At 51.3% G+C, this 23,812-nt stretch overlaps 10 protein-coding genes; 1 reads left to right on the top strand and 9 right to left on the bottom strand.

The window, feature by feature from the left end:
- Positions 1–37: 37 nt before the first annotated feature.
- RCC_09299 (related to ribosomal protein YML6, mitochondrial) lies at positions 38–967 on the bottom strand (the record flags this gene model as incomplete). Its single annotated transcript, XM_023774541.1, has 1 exon — positions 38–967. One exon carries the CDS (start codon positions 965–967, stop codon positions 38–40), a length of 930 nt encoding a protein of 309 aa, XP_023630309.1.
- Positions 968–1,357: 390 nt separating this feature from the next.
- Positions 1,358–1,981, bottom strand: RCC_09298 (uncharacterized protein; the record flags this gene model as incomplete). Its single annotated transcript, XM_023774540.1, has 1 exon — positions 1,358–1,981. One exon carries the CDS (start codon positions 1,979–1,981, stop codon positions 1,358–1,360), a length of 624 nt encoding a protein of 207 aa, XP_023630308.1.
- A 960-nt stretch (positions 1,982–2,941) lies between these two features.
- On the bottom strand, positions 2,942–4,061 carry RCC_09297 (related to dioxygenase; the record flags this gene model as incomplete). XM_023774539.1 has 2 exons in its annotated part: positions 2,942–3,673; positions 3,741–4,061. 2 exons carry the CDS (start codon positions 4,059–4,061, stop codon positions 2,942–2,944), a joined length of 1,053 nt encoding a protein of 350 aa, XP_023630307.1.
- A 1,159-nt stretch (positions 4,062–5,220) lies between these two features.
- Positions 5,221–6,338, top strand: RCC_09296 (uncharacterized protein; the record flags this gene model as incomplete). XM_023774538.1 has 2 exons in its annotated part: positions 5,221–5,701; positions 5,842–6,338. 2 exons carry the CDS (start codon positions 5,221–5,223, stop codon positions 6,336–6,338), a joined length of 978 nt encoding a protein of 325 aa, XP_023630306.1.
- Positions 6,339–6,710: 372 nt separating this feature from the next.
- On the bottom strand, positions 6,711–8,753 carry RCC_09295 (uncharacterized protein; the record flags this gene model as incomplete). Its single annotated transcript, XM_023774537.1, has 1 exon — positions 6,711–8,753. The coding sequence occupies one exon, from the start codon at positions 8,751–8,753 to the stop codon at positions 6,711–6,713; it is 2,043 nt and encodes a 680-aa protein (XP_023630305.1).
- A 1,789-nt stretch (positions 8,754–10,542) lies between these two features.
- RCC_09294 (uncharacterized protein) lies at positions 10,543–11,885 on the bottom strand (the record flags this gene model as incomplete). XM_023774536.1 has 3 exons in its annotated part: positions 10,543–11,405; positions 11,459–11,539; positions 11,591–11,885. The coding sequence occupies 3 exons, from the start codon at positions 11,883–11,885 to the stop codon at positions 10,543–10,545; spliced, it is 1,239 nt and encodes a 412-aa protein (XP_023630304.1).
- Positions 11,886–13,542: 1,657 nt separating this feature from the next.
- RCC_09293 (uncharacterized protein) lies at positions 13,543–14,268 on the bottom strand (the record flags this gene model as incomplete). The annotated part of the gene is made up of 1 exon (XM_023774535.1): positions 13,543–14,268. One exon carries the CDS (start codon positions 14,266–14,268, stop codon positions 13,543–13,545), a length of 726 nt encoding a protein of 241 aa, XP_023630303.1.
- A 3,829-nt stretch (positions 14,269–18,097) lies between these two features.
- Positions 18,098–19,870, bottom strand: RCC_09292 (uncharacterized protein; the record flags this gene model as incomplete). The annotated part of the gene is made up of 1 exon (XM_023774534.1): positions 18,098–19,870. One exon carries the CDS (start codon positions 19,868–19,870, stop codon positions 18,098–18,100), a length of 1,773 nt encoding a protein of 590 aa, XP_023630302.1.
- Positions 19,871–21,047: 1,177 nt separating this feature from the next.
- On the bottom strand, positions 21,048–22,232 carry RCC_09291 (related to Cut9 interacting protein scn1; the record flags this gene model as incomplete). The annotated part of the gene is made up of 1 exon (XM_023774533.1): positions 21,048–22,232. The coding sequence occupies one exon, from the start codon at positions 22,230–22,232 to the stop codon at positions 21,048–21,050; it is 1,185 nt and encodes a 394-aa protein (XP_023630301.1).
- Positions 22,233–22,978: 746 nt separating this feature from the next.
- On the bottom strand, positions 22,979–23,626 carry RCC_09290 (uncharacterized protein; the record flags this gene model as incomplete). The annotated part of the gene is made up of 1 exon (XM_023774532.1): positions 22,979–23,626. The coding sequence occupies one exon, from the start codon at positions 23,624–23,626 to the stop codon at positions 22,979–22,981; it is 648 nt and encodes a 215-aa protein (XP_023630300.1).
- Between the last annotated feature and the right edge of the window lie 186 nt (positions 23,627–23,812).

Below are 23,812 nucleotides of genomic sequence, written 5' to 3'. Positions count from 1 at the left end.
TGAACAAACACACACACAAGCATCGCACCCGCATAGCTCATGCACTCCACTCCAACAAATCTCCCCCGAAAGAGCTCTTCCACCTCATACTCTCGACCAGATCCGCCTGGAAACTCCCAAACAACATCTCCAACGCCCTCCTCTCAATCACCACCCTCTTCCCACTCAACAAATCCTTGACATCCACCTCGTCCACCGACAACCCCTTGCCCGCCTTGGAACTCTGCAACGCCCCAATAAATCCATCCTCCTCCCCGACAAACCTCTTCACAAACAAACTCCCCTGCAATCCATTCCAATCCACCATCTCCCTAACATACCTCTCCATCCCCCACTCCCCAACCCCCTCAATCCGCATTTCCCCCTCCACAACCATCATCTCCCCTCTCCGATACCTCGCACTCAACGCCGTCCTAACCGCCAAGCAATAATCCTTCTTATTAAACGCCGTACTGAAATCCCTCGGTTTGGGTCCAAAAGCCACTCCACCCCCGCGTAACATGGGAGATTTTTTATCCCCCAATCGTGCGCTTCCCGAGCCCTTTTGTGGTCGGATTTTGCGGCCGGAACCGTGCACTTCGGAACGGTGTTTGGTGGATGCGGTTCCTTGGCGCGTGGCGTCGCCTTCGAAAATCACGGCGCGGTGGAGGATGTCGCGGCGGAGGGGTAGGAGGAGGTGTTGGCTTGGGTAGCTTGTGAGAGAGGTGGGTGTGAGGGAGGGGAAAGTGTAGAGGGTGCAGGGTACTTTTGAGAGGAAGGGATTGGGGATTTTGCCGGCAACTAGTGTTGGCTTTGACGAGGAGGATGTTGATGTTGATGTTATTGAGGGTGGAGCGGCGTGGGTGGAGGTTGTGGAGAGGGGCGCTTCGGTTGCCATTGATCGTGTGAGACGTGCGGCGGGATGTTGGGTCGCTTGGAAGTTAGTGAAGAGGTGTTTGGCCGGGATGGCGGCGCGTTTGGACGCCATCTTTTGGGATGAGGAGGCGGATCCTGGAGTTAATGTTCGAATCGTGAGGTGGAGTTGGAGTTGGGATGGATTTGGATTTGGCGTCGGAGGTCTTCACTTCTTCTCCGCAGGCACGGGAGTTCCCGGCGACAAGATGGATTTTGTGTATTACATTGTGTTCTATGAAATTCGAAAATGATGGCCTCACTACTGATAGCAATCGGCATACGATTCTACGGCGTATTCTGAAAGTCGTTCTCGCATGGCCAAAAGCCCGCTTTTGCCATCATTCTGCGAGGGCTCATTCGCTGCCAATGTACCAGCGCTGGGATGCTCGAGTGTCGAGATGGATGGATRGGAAGCCTATAGCATGGGATCTTTTCATGCTATAGGCTTCTCATTGATCCATCCCTAGATCCTCCCCATCAACGTTACCCCAGTAACACCCATCCACATCGCAATGGGATAAATCGCACTCCTCTGCCACATCCCCCTCCACCTCCCATCAACAAACACCCCCGAAAGCACCGCTCCCACGAGTCCCACCCCTCCCAATCCCATGCTTAACCCGCGATACACCCCTCCTTCCTCTCCACTCCCCAACCCAGCTAAAACACTCCCTAAATTCCCTGCGAGAATCGCCATAACAGCCCCTAGACCATGCCATGGAGATTGCTTCTTCTCCCCCCTCGGCGTACTGGCATCTCCAGAGTCCACGGCGACGAGAGTGATGCCGATGCAATACATCCATGCGAGGATCTTCCGCGTGAGGAGGAATTGACCATTGATAAAGTGCAGTTGACCTGTGAGATGAAAGAGACCGTTGAGGATGAAGTTTGCTTTCATCCAGTATGCTCGGGGAGAACGGGTGGGGAGATGTGTGTCTTTGTCTTTGAAAGGGTAGGGGTAGGCAAGGAGACTTGTGTGATGTCGGATGTAGCTGTAGGGCTGAGCCGTGGCGCGGGAGGTGAGGTATTCGAGGGTGAAGTATGAGATTGGGGCTGTGAGGAAGAGGAGGGTGGGGAGGGAGGGCATGTTGCAGATGTGAGATTGAAAGGATAATTGTTTCGTTTGATGGAGAGATAGGAAGAGATGGATGGAGTAGGGGCAAGATGAGATATTTTCGGGATTTGTTCTCGATTTGATGGAATGCAGTGAGATTCACCGTTGCATTGGTGATGACTTCCAATTCATAGTTGATGTTGCTCTGATGCTTGATGTTGAAGAAGAGATGGTGCAGGAACGGGCTGTCACCGGCAAAATCTCGGCGGATTGGCATGCCGGAACTTGCTGCGACTGCAGCTTCGCTCGCCTCCTTCCTCTGGTCTTCATCACACGATACCATCAACGTGCGAGCCAGGACATTCTTCTATTCTTCGGTTGTCGAAGTCTCGTCCCTTTTTCATTCCTGAGCGAGGACTGCGCCGTGCCATAAACGGTAGGCTCAAGATGCCTRTCTGATTGAGATTGGCAGAACCGAGGAGAAAGGTGAGCTCAAGTTACGATAGTTGAAAAGCAAATGGGGGCGTCAACAAGGCCCCCCAAAGCCTCTCGAAATGATCATACCGCAGTCACTTAAGGGGTGAGTCAGCTGCAGTTGAACCCCCAGAGTCATTTCCGGCGCGTGCATGGAAATCCCCAGAGCTCTCGCGGCCTACTGGTCTCCCTCCATTTAAGTCAACAGGCTTTTCCAACACCGAAGTCTTCGTTCAACTTCCCTCCAGCATTCCTGAAGCTTCCTCTGAGCCAGAGATTCCATCCCAGCCTGGCAACACACAACAGTATGGCAACAATACGCAGGAAGCTCATGAAGAATTACACTGGTTCCCTCTCAAACATGAGCCTCTAATTCGCGAGAACATACCGAAGTGTCTGTCAACGATGTCGTCGTCGTCAAGTACGGCTCAAAGCGTGTGCATATCAATGAAGCCAATACAATGTGTTGAAGATATGACGTGGACATTAATACAGTCTAGTAAATCCCGGGTAAAATTCTCAATTTCTGGCCACTTTGCTCAGCATCGCGGGATCAATACGCTTCTCGGCCGTTTCCGGCAGTATTGGACTGTAACATTCTTCCCCGACGCCAATCAACAGCTCTACAATCCCCTTCCCGCTCGCAAACACATACATTTTCGCATACCGCGAACGGATCTGGTATCTGAATACCGTGCCTCGTGGCACATAGATGATGTCACCCGCATGCAGGAGTGTATATGACGACTCTTCCAGAGAAAACTCGACTCTTCCCTCACTGATCAGGAACGCATGATGCGTTTTGGGAAAGGAGATGCGCTGGGGTGCAGCTAGGAGATCGGAAGGCGCGTGGTGTGAGGAGCCTTCAATACTGGCAATTGCGAAGTTCCCGTCACTTTCCGCGGTGGTGATTAAAGGCCGGACGAGTGTGCCACCGGCGAGCCACGCGGGACCAGATCCGCATTGGAGGAAGTAGGACTCCTTTTTGCCTGGCGAAATACTGCCTGAATTCTCCCAGGGCCAAGTTACTGATGGTTTGTGATGTGGTAGAGGGATGATGTCGAAGTGTTCGGCGGCAGCCTTTAGCTCGGGCACCAGGAACTCGAAGACATTCCTTTGGTCATTCATCGGCCACAATGGACCATTGTATGGCTCCCCGATGACCCGGAAGAAGTCCTCCAAACCGCCGGGAACAGTCAAGCCGATCATCTCGCTGTGGTTTCCCAGAATTTGATATCGATGAATGGTGTTCTCGCGAGAAGTTAGCAGTGTTTACCATGACACACACTTATGCGGAACGACGAAAGAAAGAGCATACCGGTGGAATATCAGCAAAATCTCCCGGAGCCATGGTCCGAAACTCATCATCTATCCAGACGTTCACGCTACCTTTGAGACAAAGCAATACCTCATGGGTGTGCTTGTGATAATGGAATCCGATGGGATCGCTCTGGCTTCCACACCAGCCCACGAGTCCATAACTATCTTCCGTCTCCAGACCTGTGACGAGGAGTCTGGTGGCGGATTTGGTGAGGGGGACGTGCAGAATCTCTCCTTCTTGAGATGAGATCACGTAGGGTGTTGTGGTTCCCGGAGGTTTGGTCAAGTGCTTTAACGTGGGAGAATCGGTCGACATCATGGCGAAGGTCTGACGGGAGGTGTCTCGTGGGATGAGATTGTGAGAGGGAGGGGAAAGAGWTACCCAGCTTTCTGACAACTTACATTTGAGACGGAGAGAATGTTTGATATCTTTACATTCGATGTGCCTAGATGGAGTCCGCGGAAACCGGGTCGTCGCCTTCTCCGCATTGCCAAGTCTGCGTTTCAGCGTCAAGGTTTGTAGGCTGATTCGAATCAACGTGTAGATCTATCACTCCGCACCCCTTGGATGGCGATTAGGGAGTAATCAGGGTTACCTAGGATCGAGAGAATGCCGTCAGAGTTGCTCGACTTGATAGATAGCCCCAAGGATTTGTGAAAGAGTGGATGAAGTCGTTCATCTGTCGTCGGTTAGTATCGTGGGAATCGATGTCGTTGGAGTACGGTGAGATGAGTAGGATCATAGGCGAGGAGGTGATCTTCTCTTGGAGTCTTGGAACATTGACGATCTCTAGTCTCAGCGCAGACCGCCAAGAGCACACACTATTCCTCTTCGACTAGAGTAAACCTGCTGTCAATTGGCTAACGAGACAATATGGTCTGTATGGCTAAGACTACACGATCTCTTAGCGCTAGGAGTGAGTCTCGGTGCACCGGTGCTAGTCTTCATTAGGAAAAGCGCATCTCGTAGTATAGTTCGAGGGAACTTTCCGTACTAAGGCAGATCTTATTACAAGTTAGTTGTACCTTGTTATCGTTTCTCTAGTAAAAGTGCGAAATTTGATGGTTCGAAAGATCCTCACTACATAGGGCTCACTTGAGACACGTGATCAAGTGAGCCTGAGGCATGAATCATAATGTTTCTAGCGACAAGTAACGTGAGAACATTATCGAATGCCTAATTTACATAAGCTCTAGCAATCCAACTAGACTCGGACATTTAAAGAAGGCGAAACCCCGACACTATACCATTACATTAAGCTTCTCGGAAACACTCATAGGCTATCCTGTCCGTGAGTTTTGGAATATACCACCTCAAAGCCCGAACTTCGCGGCAGCCATGTGGCATGATGTATGTACACCGGCCTTCCGACGACCCGACTGCCCGAGTTACAGTCATTATAAGAAAGCTCCATAAACATCAATAATACCATCTCACAACACAACAACAACGAACGAAGAAAAATTGACTTGAAATCATGAACAAACTACCACCACTCGGGACCTCCATCCGCGCGATCATCGGACCTACAATACAAATCTACGCCCCTCTAATCCAAAAAAACGCCCCCCTAATCCGCTCCGTACCCAAAGCGACCCATTCCTACGGACCTCAAGAACGACAAAAACTAGACATATACACCCCTCCAAACCCCAGCATCATCAACGGCCGCAAAGCAATCCTAGTCTTTGTCCACGGTGGTGGATTCGTCCAAGGTTCCAAGACCTTGGAAGGCATCGCTGATAATCTCGTACACTCGAATGTCGCGGCGTTTTTCGCGCTGAAGTATGGGTATACGGTGGTGATACCGGATTATAGGCTGGTTTTTAAGCATTCTGATGCTGTGTTTCCGAGTGGAGGGGAGGATGTTGCTTTGGTTGTGGAGTGGATTATGAGTAAATTTTCTGGATCGGAGGAGCCTTCTGATCTTTTTATTATGGGGAATTCGGCTGGTGGTAGTAAGTTTTCTTTGCCGTGAGACTGAAGCGGTACTGGTGAGGAGCTCGCAGATGGACTCTCGAGCTACTTTACTACGTCTTTGACAATCTTCATCATTCTTCCCTGAAGAGTCGTTCGCTAATCTTCCTTTAACTTGCAGCGAACCTCATGACATTTCTCCTCCACCCCACATTCGCATCTACAAGGGCAAAAGTCCTCTCCAACGAAAGMAAGACACAGCTCCGAGGAATAATCCCCCTCTCCGCACCCTTCCATTTCAAAACAATGGAACCCTATCGAGAAGAAGTCATAACCACCTACTACGGTTCCCCCTCCGCACACATCGATCTCAGTCCCCTCGGACTCTTCAAAGCCGCCCGCAAAAACGGTTCTCTAGATTTCCTAGCAAGTGGAGTGAGAGCCCTGCTCCTAAACGCAGAACTCGATCCCGAAGATGAAATTAATCAATCTCGGGATGAGTTGGTTAGGGAGTGGATGGAAATTGGGACGCCTGAGAGTCGGAATTCGTTGGCTGTTGATATGATGAAGGGGCATAATCATATTAGTCCTGTTTTTGGACTTATGACGGGGATTGAGAGGGAGGAGGCTTGGGGGGTTCAAGTGGCTACTTTTTGCGAGAATTTGCGAAAGTTTTAAGGTGGTTATTTTAGATAAATTCGTTGCAAAGTACGTGGATACAATTTTCAAGTTGAGAGGATGGAGGGGAGAAGAAAGATCTTGAAATGTAAGGTAGATGTTGCATCTGTGTTTATAAATGAAGGGTGTTTAAATATTCAAGTTTGAACTAAATGACCAATCCATGGTCTACTGCAAAGGCTATTCAACGAAGTGAAGTGAGAATTCTCGTCATAAATGTGTGGGTTCCAGCCCAATGCAATGGTATCCTTTACAATGCATTTCCCATCCCATCCCATTCATTCATGCCCATGAAACGCTATTCCATAAAAATCAAACCGAATCGAATCGAATGATAATTGCCAACTCTTCAAGAGCATTGCCGCCAACTCCTCAAGAGCCGCCAACAATAAGTCTCAAAACCTTGGGACTCGTAGAAGAGACCAATCCAGATTGATCCTTGCCATCACCAGGAGGAGTTACATCGTCGTAAGAGAAAGCGTATCCCCTCTCTTCAACCTGCATCTGCTTGACAAAGTCACTGTAGAGGTTCCTGGAGACGTCTTCCGGGTAGTACATTTCCGTGGACACACCGGGCTGGACATCACCGCCATCGAGCAAGAAGGTAGCACGGTTGAAAGCGGCACAGAGACGAGGGACGACTGCGAGATGGACGGCGTTGTCGCCGGCGGCTATGGCAAAGGGTCCGTCGTTGCAGCCGAAAATGTCTTTGGCGTTGGGTTTCGCGTAGCCGCGGTTATCGCCTTCGCACTTGATTTCGTCGCCTTGGACGGAGCAGGTGACGTTGCCGCCGTCGTTTTGAGTGTTGATGGTGAGTTTGTTGGAGCTGTACCATGACCAGACATCATCGACGTATTTGTCAAAGTAGCCTTTGAATGCCGTTTCATTTTGGGTGATTAGGATGTGGGGAGCCATCACTCTGCGGATCTTGTCGGAGCTGTCGTAAGCGCAGAGCTGGTCCCATGGCTGGCCATCCTGGGCTGCTTGGGTTTTGAGTTGCTCGCAGAGAACCTGGGCGGCGTTGGATGGAACACCAAGGACGGAGTGGTTCGCGTTGTCGTAGTCGGAAAGCTCCATGCCGAGAGGGAGACCGACGAAGTCAACGTAAGAGATGTTGACGAAGATACCATAATCCGCCGCCCAGGAGAACTCGGCGAAAGAGTAGTTGACTTCTGAGTTGGGATCTTTGGAGTTTGCGATGGAGGGCTCAACCAGACCAGGCCCGTTGGGAGTGGCAACGACGTAAAAGTCCAAGTTACCGTCGGCGATCCATACACGAGCGCTAGAAATGAAGCCAGGAAGTGCCACCGGAGTGGTGCTGTTGGCCTTTCCCATTGGAATGCGAATGTTGCCCTTGACTGCCTCGGGAGTCTCTGAGGTTGTTGATGGGTAGACCCATTGACCATCCTGACCGAGCATGACGAGAGCACCCTTCGGGTCCAGACCGGAAATGTAGGCTCTGACGTTGTCGGTCGGCATTCTGTTGACAAGTTCGAGGGTGAATACACCGCGAGAGATGCTGCCTTCCGGACCCTTGGCGACTGGTCCTGCGTGAGTCCGAGAACCATTGGCAGCCACAATGTCATGTCTTGATCGATAAAGGGCTCCCTGAATGTCGGTGAAGGTGTTGCCTCTTGTGACGATGTAGTCAATATCCTTGTCGTCATCGCCGGAGCGGAGAGTGCTGTTAAGATCCCGACTCTCGACTCTAGTTTCCACGGTCGTGTTGAAGGTCTTGATGAGAGCGGTAGTGTTGGTGGTGGTGGTAGTAGTGGTGGTGGTGAAGGAACCGTCCGTTCCGTGTGTCATTCCCCGTCCTGAAGCATCATCGGATGATGTTGCGTTAGGGTACGTTGGAGTGGGTGATGATCGATCGGGKGATGTGCTGCTGGATAATGCTGCGTTGGATGATGTTGTGTTGGATGATGTGGCGTTGGATGATGTGGCGTTGGCTAATGTTGCGTTGGTTAATGTTGCGTTGGATGATGTTGTTCCATTCGAAGATGGTGCATTGGAAGACGCATCCAATGTGGAGTTGGAAGAAGCGCTAGAGGTAGAGTTGGCAGCCGACGTAGTTCCATTCCAATTGTTGGTGGCGTTACCCTTGGGCTGCAAAGGTGCATTGATGATTGTGGGTGTGTAAATGTATTGAGCTGTTCTGCTTGGGCGATTATGGTGTGTTGAACTCGCTGTCAGGGTAGTGGTTGTGACCGTCTCCGATGCTGATTCAGATTCAGATTCAGGTGCAGAGGCCTTGTTGTTGACCCCGTTCCAAGTTGTTGCGTTGAGTGTGTTCTCTACTCGTACCCATCGTTCAGTTGCGCTCGATCCAGTGCGAAGCTCGAGTGGAATGGCAAAGGCTGGAGCTAGGAGCGAGGGAAGAAAGAGCAGCGGAAGTGAGATTGATGTATGCATGGTTAGCAATGTTCTCGAATGGTTGTTGAGAATATTGTTTGTGTGTACTGACTGACTGTGGAGCTCAAAGTGTTGTTCCTTATATGTCAAGCTTGATAGTAATGTGCAGTGGTGGGCGGTGTGGCGAGTGACCGTTGAGGAAAAATGGCGGGTATAGGCAGAGGCAGGAATATGTTTCGCACTAGAACGACGAATGAAAAAAGGCCAGGAATAACGACTTCTGCTTATTGAAACAAAGTAGCAAGATACTCAGTGGTGGTTATAAATGAGAGGCGGGATCTTAAAGGTGTCCCTGGATGCGTTGCTATTCCGAGATGTCAATGCATACGCAGTTCATGCAGATGTCGCTCTGGAGATGTTCCAGCTTGGCAACCAGTTGGAGCGGGTCCATGCGATGACATGCACAATGGCACCGAGATTATTACTAACCTGGTGCCAGCGAATATGCCTACGCGAAGGCATTGCGGCTCTGTGCGGGTGGACTAGGCCCGTCGATGTTTGGCTCGGACGCTGCGTACCAAACATCAACCGTTACGAAGCTCCGCCTGCGGTGGCTAATCCTGTCACTGAAACTGCACGTTAGGCCACTCATGCAGGTACGATCGTACAGCGGTCTGCGTGCGAGGTGTATAGATGATTTGGGACATCGCCTAGGTTGCGCTGGGCTTGATATTCTGCACTGCATGTCGACGGCTCTACCTTGTTGCCCTGTGACCGCGGAAGTCAATACAGTAAACAGCTACAGCATCAAGAATCGAACGATGATATTCGCTGCATGGCTGTCTTCCGTACTGGCGTGGCAAATTTGATCGTGGCTGGACGGAGAGGGCCTACCTAGTCGTGTTGCGTGGCCGAGGGTTTGCCACGTCGTCGCAGTATCATGTGGCCGGTTCCTGGGCTAGCATATAGCAACAACCTCAACGGCTAACTTCCAATTCTTGTCAAGGTAACGTGCCCTAAAAATGAAAGGTTGTCTTCAATTTCACGGCTGGAAGCCGTTGACCGCTGTACCGGATTATAATCTCTATTCGTACCCACGAGGCAGTGCAAACCATAGGGCCAGTAGAAGTGTTTGGGACATCTTTGGACTAGGTTGATAGAAGGAAGGCATCAGACCGAGTTCGACAATGCACCATCCCGTCCCTCGTGGCAGCGTTTGTCCAGATGGCGACTTTGACCGTATGGTTCATTGCAAATACCTTTGCGGTTCAGCGGTCGATGAAGGTCTTCCAAAGCGGAAGGGCACCGTGATATGACCTTCTTGATCAGTGCTTCTTTACATCCTTACAGCCTTCATGGCTTCCATACAGTCCTTGGTCGGCAGGATGATGCATGTCTCAGAGCGTACGCGCGATGGGTTTCCTTTGGATGAAAATCCTCGGGACCGTTCTCAAGGAGTCTGGAGGGAGAGTAGCGAGAGCGTAGAGGCCCGAATCGATGCGCCCATTGTTGATGGTTGGTGCCTTCCAGACGTGAGGCGGAGTGGAAAGCCGTCGGGACTTGTTACTGCGCTAGTCCTGATACGGATATCCATCAAATATTGAAGCGAGGCCCTTCAAGTGACCTACCGCATCGAACTTTCGTCTGCTCGACATCACCTTCTCAATGCCTCACAAACTCCGCTGTGTAGGGAATGAAGGTGCGTAACATCTGTTCAGGCATATGTTCGAAGTTTGAAGGCGCTATTGAAAACCATCTCTTTCTTCAGTCTGCCGAGCACAGCTCATTCCTTTCATCCGCTTGCTCCTTCAGTCACAGCCATGTCCATGTCCATGTCCCATTAACATCATCACGGATCCGGTTCATCGAACCCTATGATAGCCTCCTCGTCACGATTCCGACCCACCGGCACAAGAGGAGCTTGTAAGCCTTGACTTTGAATAATCCAATCGAAATGCGAAGTATCAAGGTCCAGCTGTGGATTGCTCCGAGCAAACTCCAGACACTGCGTGAACAGCAGCCGGTCTCTCCCAGTGGGAAAATTGGCAGTGGGCACCGCGGAGTAGATGTCTGCCAATTTCATATGCTCAAACTTAACAGCCGAGCCTCTCCGATGCGTGGCCCAGCTATTCGCAGTCAAATCATCCTCCACGCCATCATTCCTAGCGAGATTTATATCCCAGCTATTAGTCCCGTAGTAAAGTCTCCCGCACTCTCCAAACTGCTGCTGGATTTTATTTTTACAGCGGATAAAGTTCTCTTGAGTGAGCTCTCCTGTAGCGAGCAGTTGCATTTTGGCGAGGATTCCGCGGCTTGCTCCATTTCGCATGAGGCGGACTACCACTTCTACAATGTGTAGCCAGTTCGGCATGAAGATACATATCTCACACATGCCAATTTCCACGTCGAGGGGAGGCTGGACGTTGAATGGTGGTCTATCTTGCTGGAAGTTGCCGAATGGAATCCCGGTTGCTTTTGATGATCCCCTGCGTCCTTTTTTGACTGAAAGGAGTGACTTTGCTGTCGCTGGTCTAGTCAGCAGTGACTGGGCGAGGGATTGGGTTCTGATGGGTGGCATTGTGTTCGGCGCGAGATGTAGCTGTTGGATCGTGCCGTTGGATGGCGCTACTGGACGTTGCGGTAATGTATGATGCTGGAGCCGTCCCATTATGGGTGGGCGACGCCCTCCTCTGCTTTGCTTTGGATGTACATCTTTGTAATGGAGTCAGCTATGAGACATAAAGATATCAAGATGGGAGACGTACTGCGGACTGGTTGTCGATATGCGGCTCCAGGGGCTGCCATGAAAGGATCTTCTCCTATCGGAGCGGCAAGTAAAGGTACGCCTAGGCAAGGTTAGTGGAATGATCGGGCCAGTGCGCGATGACGAGTCTTACGTTGGACATGACTGCCTACGAAATCATGCGTTGAGCGCACGCCTTCAGTATCGACGTCCTCGAGTCCGACTCGACTTTGGTGACGCGCGTCAGGCCACCGCCATTGCTCGAGGTCCTCGAGTTGCCGTGATGAACCAGGGGCCGATAACATGTTGCAGGGCGGGTATAAGGTTATGGTACTCTCATACGAAGGAGGCGAGTCGCCGCGTGGTGCTGTGGATAGGCCAAAAGCCCGCTCGAAGCGCTCCTCTGCCTCGCTCGCCCACCAGGTGGGGTTTTGCTGCGATGCGGACATGGTTAGAGTTGCGCGTAGGGTGTGTGTCGATGTGATTTGTGAGGTTTTGGTTCTGAGACGTTGTTAACTTGAAGAGTCCTGAGATTTTGGAGGGAAAAATTGAAGTGTTCGGAAACTGATGCGGTAGGCCTTGGGGATTAATACACTAGCGCGCCCCACAATTCCCGTGCGAGGCTGGGTATTTCTCTACGTTGAACTTACATTAAGTCATCGTCTGAAGGAGCTCATTCGTGATGTATAAGGTGGAAGAGCTGGGAGTCTATCGATATATAGGCGTCAAACCAGCTGTATAGAAGATGTTTATGTAAACTTACCGCATCCCGTTGCCTGTTTGTCAACACAGAAGAACCTCCTGGACGTACTAACACATCATAGCACTAGAAGGCTCGACCAAGTTCTTTAACAGCACAATACATCGCGAGGCTAACTCAGGGTCGCTTCAAGAAAAGACCGCAAGCTTGGTGTGAGATGATAAGTGATAGCGCTATGCTACAGCGACCCGTGCATCTGAGAATTTTCCAAGACCGCTGATACCAGTTGGAGGAGAACCAATACCAGATAATGCCTTGTGTGGCATCTCGAGCAGCATTGGGAGAGCGCTGACGAGACTTATGCTTGACCCCTACGTACCACCGCGAATATTGGTACCGAAGACGAGCGGCCACTTTCCGACCACTCATTCAAAGCCATCAAGTTATATCAACTCATACTGAACTCGAGCGTGTCTGGAACTGTAGCTTGCTTTGACAAAGTAAACCACATCGGAACAAAGGTGCAAGAGTCTGAAAGCAGCACACAAAGAAATCTTGCCGGAATGCTGCTCATTATTCGACATATTTTGCCACTCGAGTTGCTAAGAGAGAGTTGATACTTCACTACATAGATCATGGCCCATAGGCTCTCCATCAAATCACTCGATTTGCAATGCAGAATCATAAGCCACACAACTGCAACCGTCAAACGTTGCAAACGAAATCTCGCCCGTTTCCATCAAGGGAAATTCTCTAGTGCGCATACAAAGCTTCAGTTTACCCTGTCGAGACTAGAAGACCAGCGAGAGGTATCTAAAACTCTCAAAGACCAAACGGCGAGATTAGCAGGACGCGGAGATATGTTCGTGAATGCAAGCTTCTGTCTGACAGGTTCGGAGTATGTCTGGTGTACAGGAGAAGATGATGAAGGTGGAAGAGGATCTAGTTGGGAAAGATATAGACCACAAGGCTAGATCCACCGAACAGAGGTGGAGTACAGATACGGCGATGGATGATACGATTCGAAATACATCGAAAGATTCAGGGTCGGACGATCTACAAGTTTGAGGGTTGAGAGGCAATTCAGCAATGTTCAACATCTCATTTGTGCATGTCTTCGCGTAGAGCATGGCGCAAACGCAGAAAGTATTYCAATCCTTTCCCCCCATTTTCGTTCCCTTCGTTCAGATCACAAAGCATGGCATCGACTGCAAGATGCCCTCCTCCACGCCAACTTCCGCCTCAAAGTGGTCTCACACTAATTGCCATTCCATGTCTCCTGCCGCAGCATTGTCTCCTCAACAGTCCTTCGCCGGCAGGGTAGATTTGTGGAATCGCTACAGGCCGTCTGGTCATCAGCGCTTCTGTGCGCGCTCCTAGGGACTCATGATGTATCAAATTCAACATCAGGAATCGCTAGCAGCTCGCTTACGCATCTCCTCCTGCTTCGCACGAAGGCGCTTCAATCGCAGCAGCAAGTCAGGACGGAATCTCAGTGGAGGCGCGACTTCAGGCGTGGGTTCCCTTGCTCCAGGACGTAGCATGAAGCCCTTCCAATTCTCAACAATCGCTCCATCCTGTCCCCTCACGAAGTGTCTGTATAGGTAGACTGAGTGCGTGGCTGGAGCATCGAAGATCGTGAGAAGTTTGTCGACGCGGTATTGCACTTGTGTTGTCTGAGTCAAGATAACCAATTGATAGACTCGCTCTTCGCTATGGCACTTTTGCGCGACTCGAAGGAAAGCGAGGACGAAATCCACATTGAGCTGCTGGAAATGGAATGGTGGGTAGACGCAGTTGAGGACAGTTTCCCTGATGACCCAGTCTTCTGGAGTGATACCGCCGGCGAGCTGCAGTTCTGGCGACTGCGCGGTGAAACGAAGGAGGGCTTCGTTATCAGGAAAGGCGTTCTTCGCGCGCAGGAGATCGAGTGATTGCTCGAGTGCAGTGCTCGCATGGTCTGGCTGATCCGGTCGAACAGCAAGTCCTTCGCCCTCAATACCCTTGTGGAGCTCATCGATTGCTACTTTTCGTCCGAAAATCTGGATTAGTGGTCCGGGCTGCGCGAAGACGTAGTCGTGGGTTGTTGTGAAGACGAGTTCGGCATCTGGGGCTGGTTGAGGTTGTGCCATTGTGGCGGGTGCGCTGTTTAGAGTCCTGAAGGGAAGCTGCACGTTGGGCATGTTTGGTGTTGTCATTGCGAAGGAATGAAGTTGGTTGTTATGGGACAAACGCGCGTCTCGCAAACTTCGGCGAGGACGGGAGTGGAGGAAGTCGAGCTAGTGACGCGCTAGCCTAGGATGGAAGCGGCGTGTGAAAGGAGGGTGACCACAAGCTTGGATTTTTCTCCTTTGTGTAATAATAGAGGACAGTTTAAACAAAGAACGAGCGTCGAATATCTGGTAATCAGAGAGGCTTCATGGGTATAATCTCTGTTATGCCTACGTTTGGAGTTGCTGAGCGGATGCTGTTTGGTCTGCTGGCAGGCGTCTACTACCATTATCACGCTGTGCGGCAGGAGATATCAAGCGGCGAAGCATATCCAGCGTACCAGGTTCCTCGGGAGTACATCTCCATGATCCATCAAACCAGAGAATTGATAGTGTCAAGGCCTTGCGTCGCTTCTGATGTCAGGTCAAGGACCAGGCAAGCATTGTTATGAATGAGATAGGTTGGCGAGCTTAGAAGACTTTCTCGCCATAGCTCAGTTTGTCCTCGATTTGGGCGAGGAACTTCTCCAGAGTGTTGAGGGTGGTCTGATAGAGCTCATCGTTTGGAGCTGTTCCTAGTGGGAGCGAGACCTACAAGTATGAAATTTTCGCTGCGAAATTAGAGGGACGGCTGGAGTTACAAGTTAAAGGGTCTGTGTGTGTCTCTGCGTACAAAAATCTTTGGAATATCGTAGAGAATGAAGATGGGAACAGACATGTTGATTTAATAAGAAACGGCTAGCTTGTAGTTGCGATCAGCAAAGATGGAAGCTGACTGWACAAGCCAAAGATAGCATAGATGTTTGACTTTCTTCGTGCGTTAGTCAAGAGGAAGCAGAATGAATGTTGAAGATTTCGTATTTTGTAGAAAGAGAGATCATTCACGTAACAGCGATGAGCTTTGCGCTTGCCGATTTTCCATCTCCTATGTTCCATGTCCTCAGCTATTTTCACGTTTGCCACAACATAGACTCCGTCTAGATCCCGTAGTCTTCAATGCCAGGGCGCTGCACGCCCCTCCACTCCATCACGCATCGCCTGCCTACTCAGTACTGTTGTCACGCTACTTCCTACTTCCCCTACCACCGTAATTTACAGTCTTGCCGTTGTGGCCCTCCGTGTCAGAACCTCATCATCGCTGCGTCTGCGGGGACGAGAAGACCTGAGCCGCTGTTAACAACGTCCGCAACCCTCTGCGCGTTGCCAGCATGCACTGCCATTCCATTGCTGGTGCGCAACTGATCGTATTTGTGTCTAGTCCCATCGTACTCGCGGCCCTGGGTGGCTGCACGCCTCTTCAARGCATTGGTCAGGTTCTTTATGACGTTGTTCAGCTTTGTCGAAGGTTTGCCGTCTGCAGCACGTAGCACATTCAAGTGCATCAGAATGTGCTCATTTCTCATCCCCTCACCGAGCTCCAGGAGAACCTCTCCCGCATACGGCGTTGTGCTCAGAATCTGTTTCTGCGCGTCTGTGAGAGCAGGCACAGGCGCTGGTTGTATCGATTGGCGGACCGGCTGGTTGGAAAGTCTGATCGTGGACGCTGTTGTTGTATTCAAAGAGCTGGAGTGTTGAAATGTTGGTGCTCGATTATTGATGCGTCTAAACGTCTCCGGCGTGAGCACCGTGTATTAAGGTAGTGGCGGGCCAACTGGGGATAACGAAGGCCCGATTGTTGACCCATTGGGTACCACTGGCCGTTGCACTGATGCTGTGTGCTTAACAGAGGCTGAGGCTGCGGGAGCGATGATTCGGTACGGCGAGATGGAGTTTTGGAGACTGTCACCGGTAGATAGCGGCTGGGCAACATGTTGGTATGCATCTGGCCCACTCGCTCTCAGCGAATCCACACCTGAAGTAACCGAAGCGTGCTGGAAATCATCAGCGATAATTTTCAAAAGCCGTGATCCACCTGATACATCTGACGAACCTTGAATATATCTGACAAGCCGGACTATCTGCTGCTTGATCAATGCATGGAATTGTCGCGCCTCTTCCGAGAACGTCCACCATAGCCATCGGACTTGTCATTTTCCGGCAAGTTGTCTGGATCAATGTCGCGCTTACGCTTCTCGCTTACGTTGGCTGAAAAGCGTCCCGGATGAGCAGAATCTCCCGTGCTGGAAGAGCTGCTGGCCAATGCTGGGCCCATGTTACTTGTGTGACCATTCGCAGTATTTGCAGCCATAGCTGGTGTCTGAGACACCGTGAAGGTGAGCTGTGGCCCTAGAGACTGTTGAACCGAGCCAGACGACGTAGCAAGTGCTGACACAGGTTGAGAGGTAGAAACGACAGGCCGAGTTCTGGCTGCGACATTACTGCGAGAGGCGATAGCGTTCATCAGGGCATAGATGCCGCCAGCGAAATCGGCAGCTTTTCCAGCAGCCGAAGCGTTGGTAGAAATGTCATTTGCCTTCCGCAGCTCGTTACACTCGTGTCGCACAAGTTTCACCGATAGAGGGTTAAATCAGCAGCCGCGCCTCGCTCTGGTGCTGGCTCTTCAAGGCTGAAGCTGTTGTCCGAATCATTGTTGTCGTTGGCAAAGAGCGCATCATACAGCGAGTTGAAATTTTCGTCGACCAGAGGAAGTGAGTCTGATGATAGCAGATCCCGCGCAGCGACGTCGTTCATCGTGTAGATATCGAGATTGGCAGCAGCTCCAAGACCAGTCTGCCTCCTGTTGCCTCCAGAAATCCAAGCGGCTCTGCAATGGTAGAGTCGTGTTGTATTACCGGGGAGTTAGAGGACTTCATGGAGCCCAAGCTAGTGGAAGCAATAATGTGTGGTGGCTGGTTTACTTCTGGCTGCAGCTTCTCGTCATGGACATCGTCTTCGAGCCGTCTCTGCGCGAAAGATCCTGTGCATTTCGCAAGGATGCCGGCCATACTGTTGGGGTCGGACATGGCAAACTTCGAGCTGCCAGGTAGCATCAAGGCTGGTCCTCCCTATATTGAGTGGGGAGATGAAGGCTCGGGTCGCTGAGTCTTCGATGCTGTGCGTTGTTGAAACGCTGTCGTGGTGAGGAATCTGCGGTAGTTATACGGCCGTGATTGAAAGAGCGGCGGCGATGTCCAGGTTCAAAGCGATGGATAGACGGCCATTACACGCAGAAGTTGTCGATGGTTGGTCAAAGACATGGACGCGAGGAGCAATTTGCGGATAATAGAGGCGCGCAAGTTTCGCAGTGCTGTCTACTGGCTCRGAGAAGGTGGCTATCGCTGTCTCGATGGTGATTGAGTTAAAAGAAAGTAGGCGGTGTGTCCATGGTACGAAGTGTCTAGCGGAGTCTACCGCGGCGATATACGTGATTTGAAAAACATTACACGTAGTAGGCACTCTAGTTGGAAGAATTGACTTCTTATATGAAGAGCTTGTGTCTGTTTATTGGTAGAGAGAAGAGGTAGAGAAAGACGAAGTGGTAATGAAGTAATGAAGGAAGTTCAATTGGCATTTACGATTGTCAAACATACAAGCAGAGCGTTCAAAACGATAGCAAGGCAATTGATTTCTTGCGTTCGTCTGCTAATTGGGGGATCGGGAATGAAGAACTCACACTGAACATTTTGAAGATAAGGAGGGATGATGATGAAAGCAATGAAGCTTACATTTGTAGTTTCTCAGTCACAGCGGACAAACATTTTTTTGCGTCCATGTGCCGTGGTTTTCATGCGTTCCTGAACCCCAGCTTCCTGGTCCATTTCACGCCAGTAGTCAAACGCCACTTTCCACCCAATGACTGTCTCCCGACTTCTCACTCCGTGTCGTTGTCGCGCCTCTTCCAAGGGCGCTCAGCACCGGCATCGGTCACTCCACCATCACGTACCAAGTTGCCGGAGTCAAAGATACGCTTGAGCTTCCCAACCCTCGATGCATGAAAGTCCTCAAGATAAGACGCGCCTTCTGTGCTGATAATGATGGCGCTCAGTGCTGGCTCAGAGTCGATGATATGACCATTGGCAGTGTTTGTGGGTCCAGCGACTCCTGTAGCAACAGCAGAACCGATAGACGAGATGGTGAATGATGAGCTTGGTGAAGAAGCGGGGGGTTGGGTGAACACATTTCTCGCCGCGTTCGTAGCTGTGGCTGGGATGTAGGTCTGTGTAGCAGTGGCGACGGGAGCTAGAGCTTGCGGGCTGGAGCTGAGCGCAGGAGTGGATCCTATCGCAGTGACAGAATTCTGAGCGGCAGCAGCAACACTTCCGACAGAGGCAGAGTTGGTTGCATTGAATGGACCGCGACGTCCATTGACAGTATCTAGGACCTTTTTCGCGGCGGCAGTATTAATCGTAATACCGTTTGCAATGCGCTGTTGATTGAACTCATCTCGGACCTCCACCTCGTCGCGACCTTGTTTCTTGGCGTACCCCTTGATGGCGTTCGTGACACGTTTGGTGTAGACATTCAATTTAAGGGGACCCAAGCCAGCTGCAGCACGCTTTGCGTCGATATGATGCTTCATGTGCTCGGTTCTCATAGTCAAAGCGAGCCGCCGAGCGTTGTCTCCGACAATTTTGTCATGTGGCTGGGAAAGAATCTGTTGCTGCTCGGCCGTGAGCGGAGGTAGAGATGAAGCAGCTGGCGCGGACGATACTCCGGGGTTCGGCAGGCTGATAGTTTGCGCAAGTTGAGCGGCTGGATTGATGGGCGCCATGGACGTTGCGGTCTGTGGCGGGAGGAAAGTCCATACCTGAGCCGAAGAACCCTGAGCCTGCTGTGACAGAGGGTGAGACGCGGTTCCCAACGTTCCATTCTGCAACGTTGGTGGTGGGTAAGTGGGCGGCATACTCACGAGCCCCTGCGTGGAGACAGGTGGACGCGTGGGCATTAGGGGCACATATTTCGGAGGTGCCGTACTCTGGACATTGCGTGGAGTTACCGTGGTGGCATGGGATGGTAGATGAAGACTTCCCGTGGAAGTAGCAGCGTCCAGTGCTACTTTGGTCTGTCTGGGTGGATGTGAAGAGGCCTGGAGACCAAGGCGAGAAGAAGAGACACGGCCGCTCTGCCGATCGAACGAGCCTAATGGAGGCGAACCAGCAGAGCATCCCGCACTTGGCGTACTGGCATCCATAGGGTCATCACGGGCAAATTTTGTATGTTGAGTTGCGGACAACACGACTGCCGCAATGGCCGGATTCTGATCCAGAACTGGCTTGGACCCATCGATTGCATCAATCGCTGGGTCTAAAGCTGATGCAGTATTATCAGTGTCCGACTCTGTGCCGAACCCGAAGAAAGCAGCCATAGACTCTTCCTCGAAGAACGACAGCGAAGGTGCAGAGCCTCGAAATTCCGCACCAAAGTGCGCTGCATTAAAAAGTCCTGGCGGGATGAGCGTTCTGTTGGTAGAGTCACAGCCTCGATTGGGTGATGTTGTTAGACCTCTCATTTGAGTACCATCACCTCCGCGGAATGATTGCGGAGATCCATTGACTTCGCGGCTACCTGCGCTTAATACTCCGGCAAAGGACAGCAGGTCCTGGTAGTCGTCGTCCGCTTGTAACGGAGCTCGTTCAGGTGCCATAATGAAGATGTAAAGGCAGAGCTGCCGAGTGTATCGTAGCGAGGAACATGCGCGATGCCTCGATGTTGCCGTGGTGCAGGATCGGGCTGGGACTGATTGAAGGGTGATCTAGGACTGAGAATACGTTCGCTGAGGCGACGGTGGCGGTCCGGCTGAAGTCGTACAGACGCGATGTTGTCTTTGCAGCGTATGTATTCGTGGTGTAGAATCGCGGAAGTCCTGAGAAGAGGGCAACCAAAGTGACAGGGGTGGGAAGCTAGCGTAGTATACGTGAAGCTTAAATCGTGTACGGGAATGACACCAACAGCCCACCCCTCCCAGCTCCAGGCTGAGGGGAGCTGCAGAGTCCGACATGCCAGATATAATGCGTCTCATGTCCGTCTTATAACCTCAGATGTCGCAAACCTTTGCTTCCTGCATAGCGCTCAGGCGGGATTGACAACAAAGGCCAGCATCAAAGGGGAGACTGGCGGCGACAAGCGAGCGACATCCGGCTTCCGAAGAGAACAAAGAGCGATTTTCACTCGTACAGCGGAGCGGAGGTTGTTATGTTGCGATTCCGTCGGACACAGTACACACATCGATCAGCGACGAGGAATGCTGGGCGGACTGTAGAATGGGAGGAACAGAGTGTTTCGGGAAGCTCAGCATCCAGGCTGGACAATCATACAGCGCTCACGTTGATTCCCAGCCATGACCTCGATGCTTCGAAGAACGGATTCCGCTTTCGGGATGGTAGCTTTGACAATCAGCAGCGCCATAGAGAAGTAGGCGATGGCCGTCCTGAGATCTTGAGCCAGATGCCTGGCTTGCAGCCCATCTTCTGACTTGTGAGTGCCCGCATCCGAGTACACCAAGCAGAGCTCAACCGACATTGCGGCGTCTTTACCAGGTAGAGAGCCGCCACTCCAGCCTTGAGGAGACGGCGATTCTTCAGTGGCGCGCGGTGAGGTCGGATTCGCCGATGGCCACTCATATGTCTCGTCTGCCTGTTGAGCGCTCAACGATAACATGATTATCCAGAAGAGTAAGCCTCTAGGACCACCGTGATGGAGACCCATCGCAACTGACTGGAAAGAGAAACGACAAGCCATCAACCGATGCCATGTAGCTCGTCCCTCCTCGGGCGGTCAGGATTGGACCAGGGCAAAAGACAAGACATCTCTGATTAATCTCATCATGGTTCAATTATACCCAAAGCGAAATGTCTCCAGTTCTTGGYCAGCTGTGTAATGCCTTCGTACAACGACCAGCCTTTAACCTCACAGATCTTTCGAACGCCCTCTTCCAGGTAGGCATCCATCCGGGGTCCAGCAGTATGAAGGTCGCTCTCCACAAGGACTTTATCATCCGGCACCATCTTGAGCGCAGCTTCGACTTTTCCTTCACCCTGCTCCGCCCAAGCATTGATGGTGGTGCTGAAGCTGAAGAAGACTTCACAAGGAACTGCGCTTGCAGTGTACTGCTTTACTGTTTCCGCGGGTCCAGAGAAAGAATGAAGACATATTCGTGGAGGGTRTGGCTTTGCTCCGATCTGGTCCGGTTCATTGTCTGATTCTGTGGAGGGTGCACTGCCTGCTTTCCGTCGGTCTTTCCTGGAAGCCTTCTTTTTCTCATGTCCCTTCCAAGTTTGTGCAAGAGTCTCATACAGGATACCATGCGCTTGGACTCCATGGACCGAGACAGCGCGCTGWAGCTCGCCAGCGAGAGCCAATTGCGCAAGCAGCACTTTCTTCTGGTGGTCCATGCTCACACGATATGGGCTTAGTCGTCGTCCCTCCCGGCCTCCTGGCGTTAAGCCGTTGTCCCTCTGCTCTCCACATTGGCAGCTATCATCCGGTAGCCAGTTTTCTGGAATCCGGAAAGACTTGTCCAGACCCACCTCTCCGACTAGAGCCAGCGGGTACTTGAGTAGGTAATCTCTAGTCTGTCCGATGAAATGGCCAAAGGGTCTCGGGTCAGGAAGAGTCTGCAGGAACGACAGATCCTCTGACTTGGGATTGAGGACGTTCTGGTAATGTGAGACCTTTTGTTCAGGGCTGAGAGAACTCGAGCCATCATACTCCGCCTCATCAAACATCTGATGGGAGAACCACGGATGCCAACCAAATGCTGGAAGGACTTTATGCTCGCCTACTGTATGAGTGGGGAGACTCGATACATCGTCCGCAGTGAAACCCAGCTCATCCGCTGCTTTTGCCACAAGTTCCTGGTCCTGCGCTCGAGTTGCCATAACCGTGAGCACTCTCGCCTTCATTTCCGGAATCTCGCATAATGTGGCCAAAGTATCAGTTGGATGGCAATGTGCGTCGAAGACACCCAGATCCCATGGGAATTTCTCACTTTCGAGTGAATCCGGCATTTTTGAAGTTTTGTGTGCTGCCCCAATGCGCTATTGCCGTCACTTCAGCATTTCTAGTGAGTGAGTGAGGTTCGGAAAAGGTTCCGCCACTCCGGTTCGGCTCCACTTTTGTGGTGACGAGGATGATATCCTTGGCGGAATTATGCCCCTTTTTATTTTGACTGACACCCGTGGATCGCTGATTATAAAGTAAAGGGCTTGGAATGGGTAGAGTAGTTCACAATCGTCAGTATTCGCGGCGAAGAGCTGTTAATTAGTCTAACACGCCGGACAGTGGCAAGTCGAGATAACGTGATTTATGTCCAGAAATTACACAGAAGTGAATGTACTTGGGATTCGACTACGCGGAGACAACTGACAAAGTTACATTGCAAGTGCTGGAAGAATCACGTCTTGGTAATCGGAGATTTGTCCTCTACAATATTTCAAATATGGAGACAATGACAACTGAACTTTATGAACATTTTCAGAAACAAAACCGGCTGAGTTCTGTGTACCGCGTGAAGAGAGACCGTGGAATTTGCTATGGAACACATGCCATACATTCTCCGGTATGTATCTAACTCCCTCATTAACCACTCCTAACTTTTCTCGGGCCCATCCGCCTCCCAAGGTATCCGCTCTCAGAACCCACTCTCCTCGACCCGTCCAATATCCATGCATCTTCCCTCCGTTGTTACCACTGTCTCCGTCCCTGCAACACGCCAAATAGATCTCCCGCCCGAGAAAGCTGCAGTACCTCGACCCTAAGCTTCCGGTCCGCTAGACTGCGCTCGCTTCCCCTTAGATTTCTTCGCTCGAATCGATCCCTCAACTCTCGGCGCTCGATCCCCCTCAGAGAAACTTCTCCGTCGACCCTCATGCCTAGACCTCGAGAAGAATTTCGGTGGTACAACAAGCCCAGTTCGAGCCCGACCCTCCTCATCCACAGCCAAACCAGCTTGATGTACAGCCACCAATTCCTCAAAATCCACTTCGCGCGTATCGGGTGTAGTGAGAGTGACTAGAGTCTTCTCCCCCGTGTTGAGATTCTCTCCGCGATGTAGTAGTTTCGTTTTGGCGGTCATGAGTCCATGGTCGGGGAGAGCTGAGCCGATGATCAGAGAGCCGTGGGCATATGCTACTCCGGAAGGGAAAGCGCGCTCTTCTTTGTTAAAGGGGAGGTACTCTTCTTCGTATTTGCGTAGATATTGCCGCGGTTGGGGTCTCACGGGCTCTTCCAGCTGTTGCGGTGATTTGGTTGTATTAGTGGGTGTCTCCTTCCTTGTGTGCTCTGTGCGATCTCGGTCGTGTGAGCTGATAGCATGGGGTTCGGAAGGTGTGCGCGAGCGCTTTGAGCCTCTGTTGCCTGCTCGACTTGAACGACGCTTCTCGGGGTGTTGTGGTAGATCCATGGTTGGGAGAAGATGAGTGGTGTTTCTTCTCAAAGGTTGATTGGTGGTGAGAAGATGTGTTGTTCTTGTAGTCTAGCAAACAATAAGGATATTATTTGCGGCGAGCTGAAACGCCAAGTAACGTCATTGAAACAAGTATCGGGTGAGTGAATGGTAACCAGAATGTCACTGGTTGTGAATGTACTG

This window comes from Ramularia collo-cygni, assembly GCF_900074925.1.
Source record: "Ramularia collo-cygni strain URUG2 genome assembly, contig: RCC_scaffold17, whole genome shotgun sequence".
Lineage (NCBI taxonomy): Eukaryota > Fungi > Ascomycota > Dothideomycetes > Mycosphaerellales > Mycosphaerellaceae > Ramularia > Ramularia collo-cygni.
The sequence above is the reverse complement of the archived record's forward strand: the minus strand, read 5'-3'. Positions and strand labels throughout refer to the sequence as shown.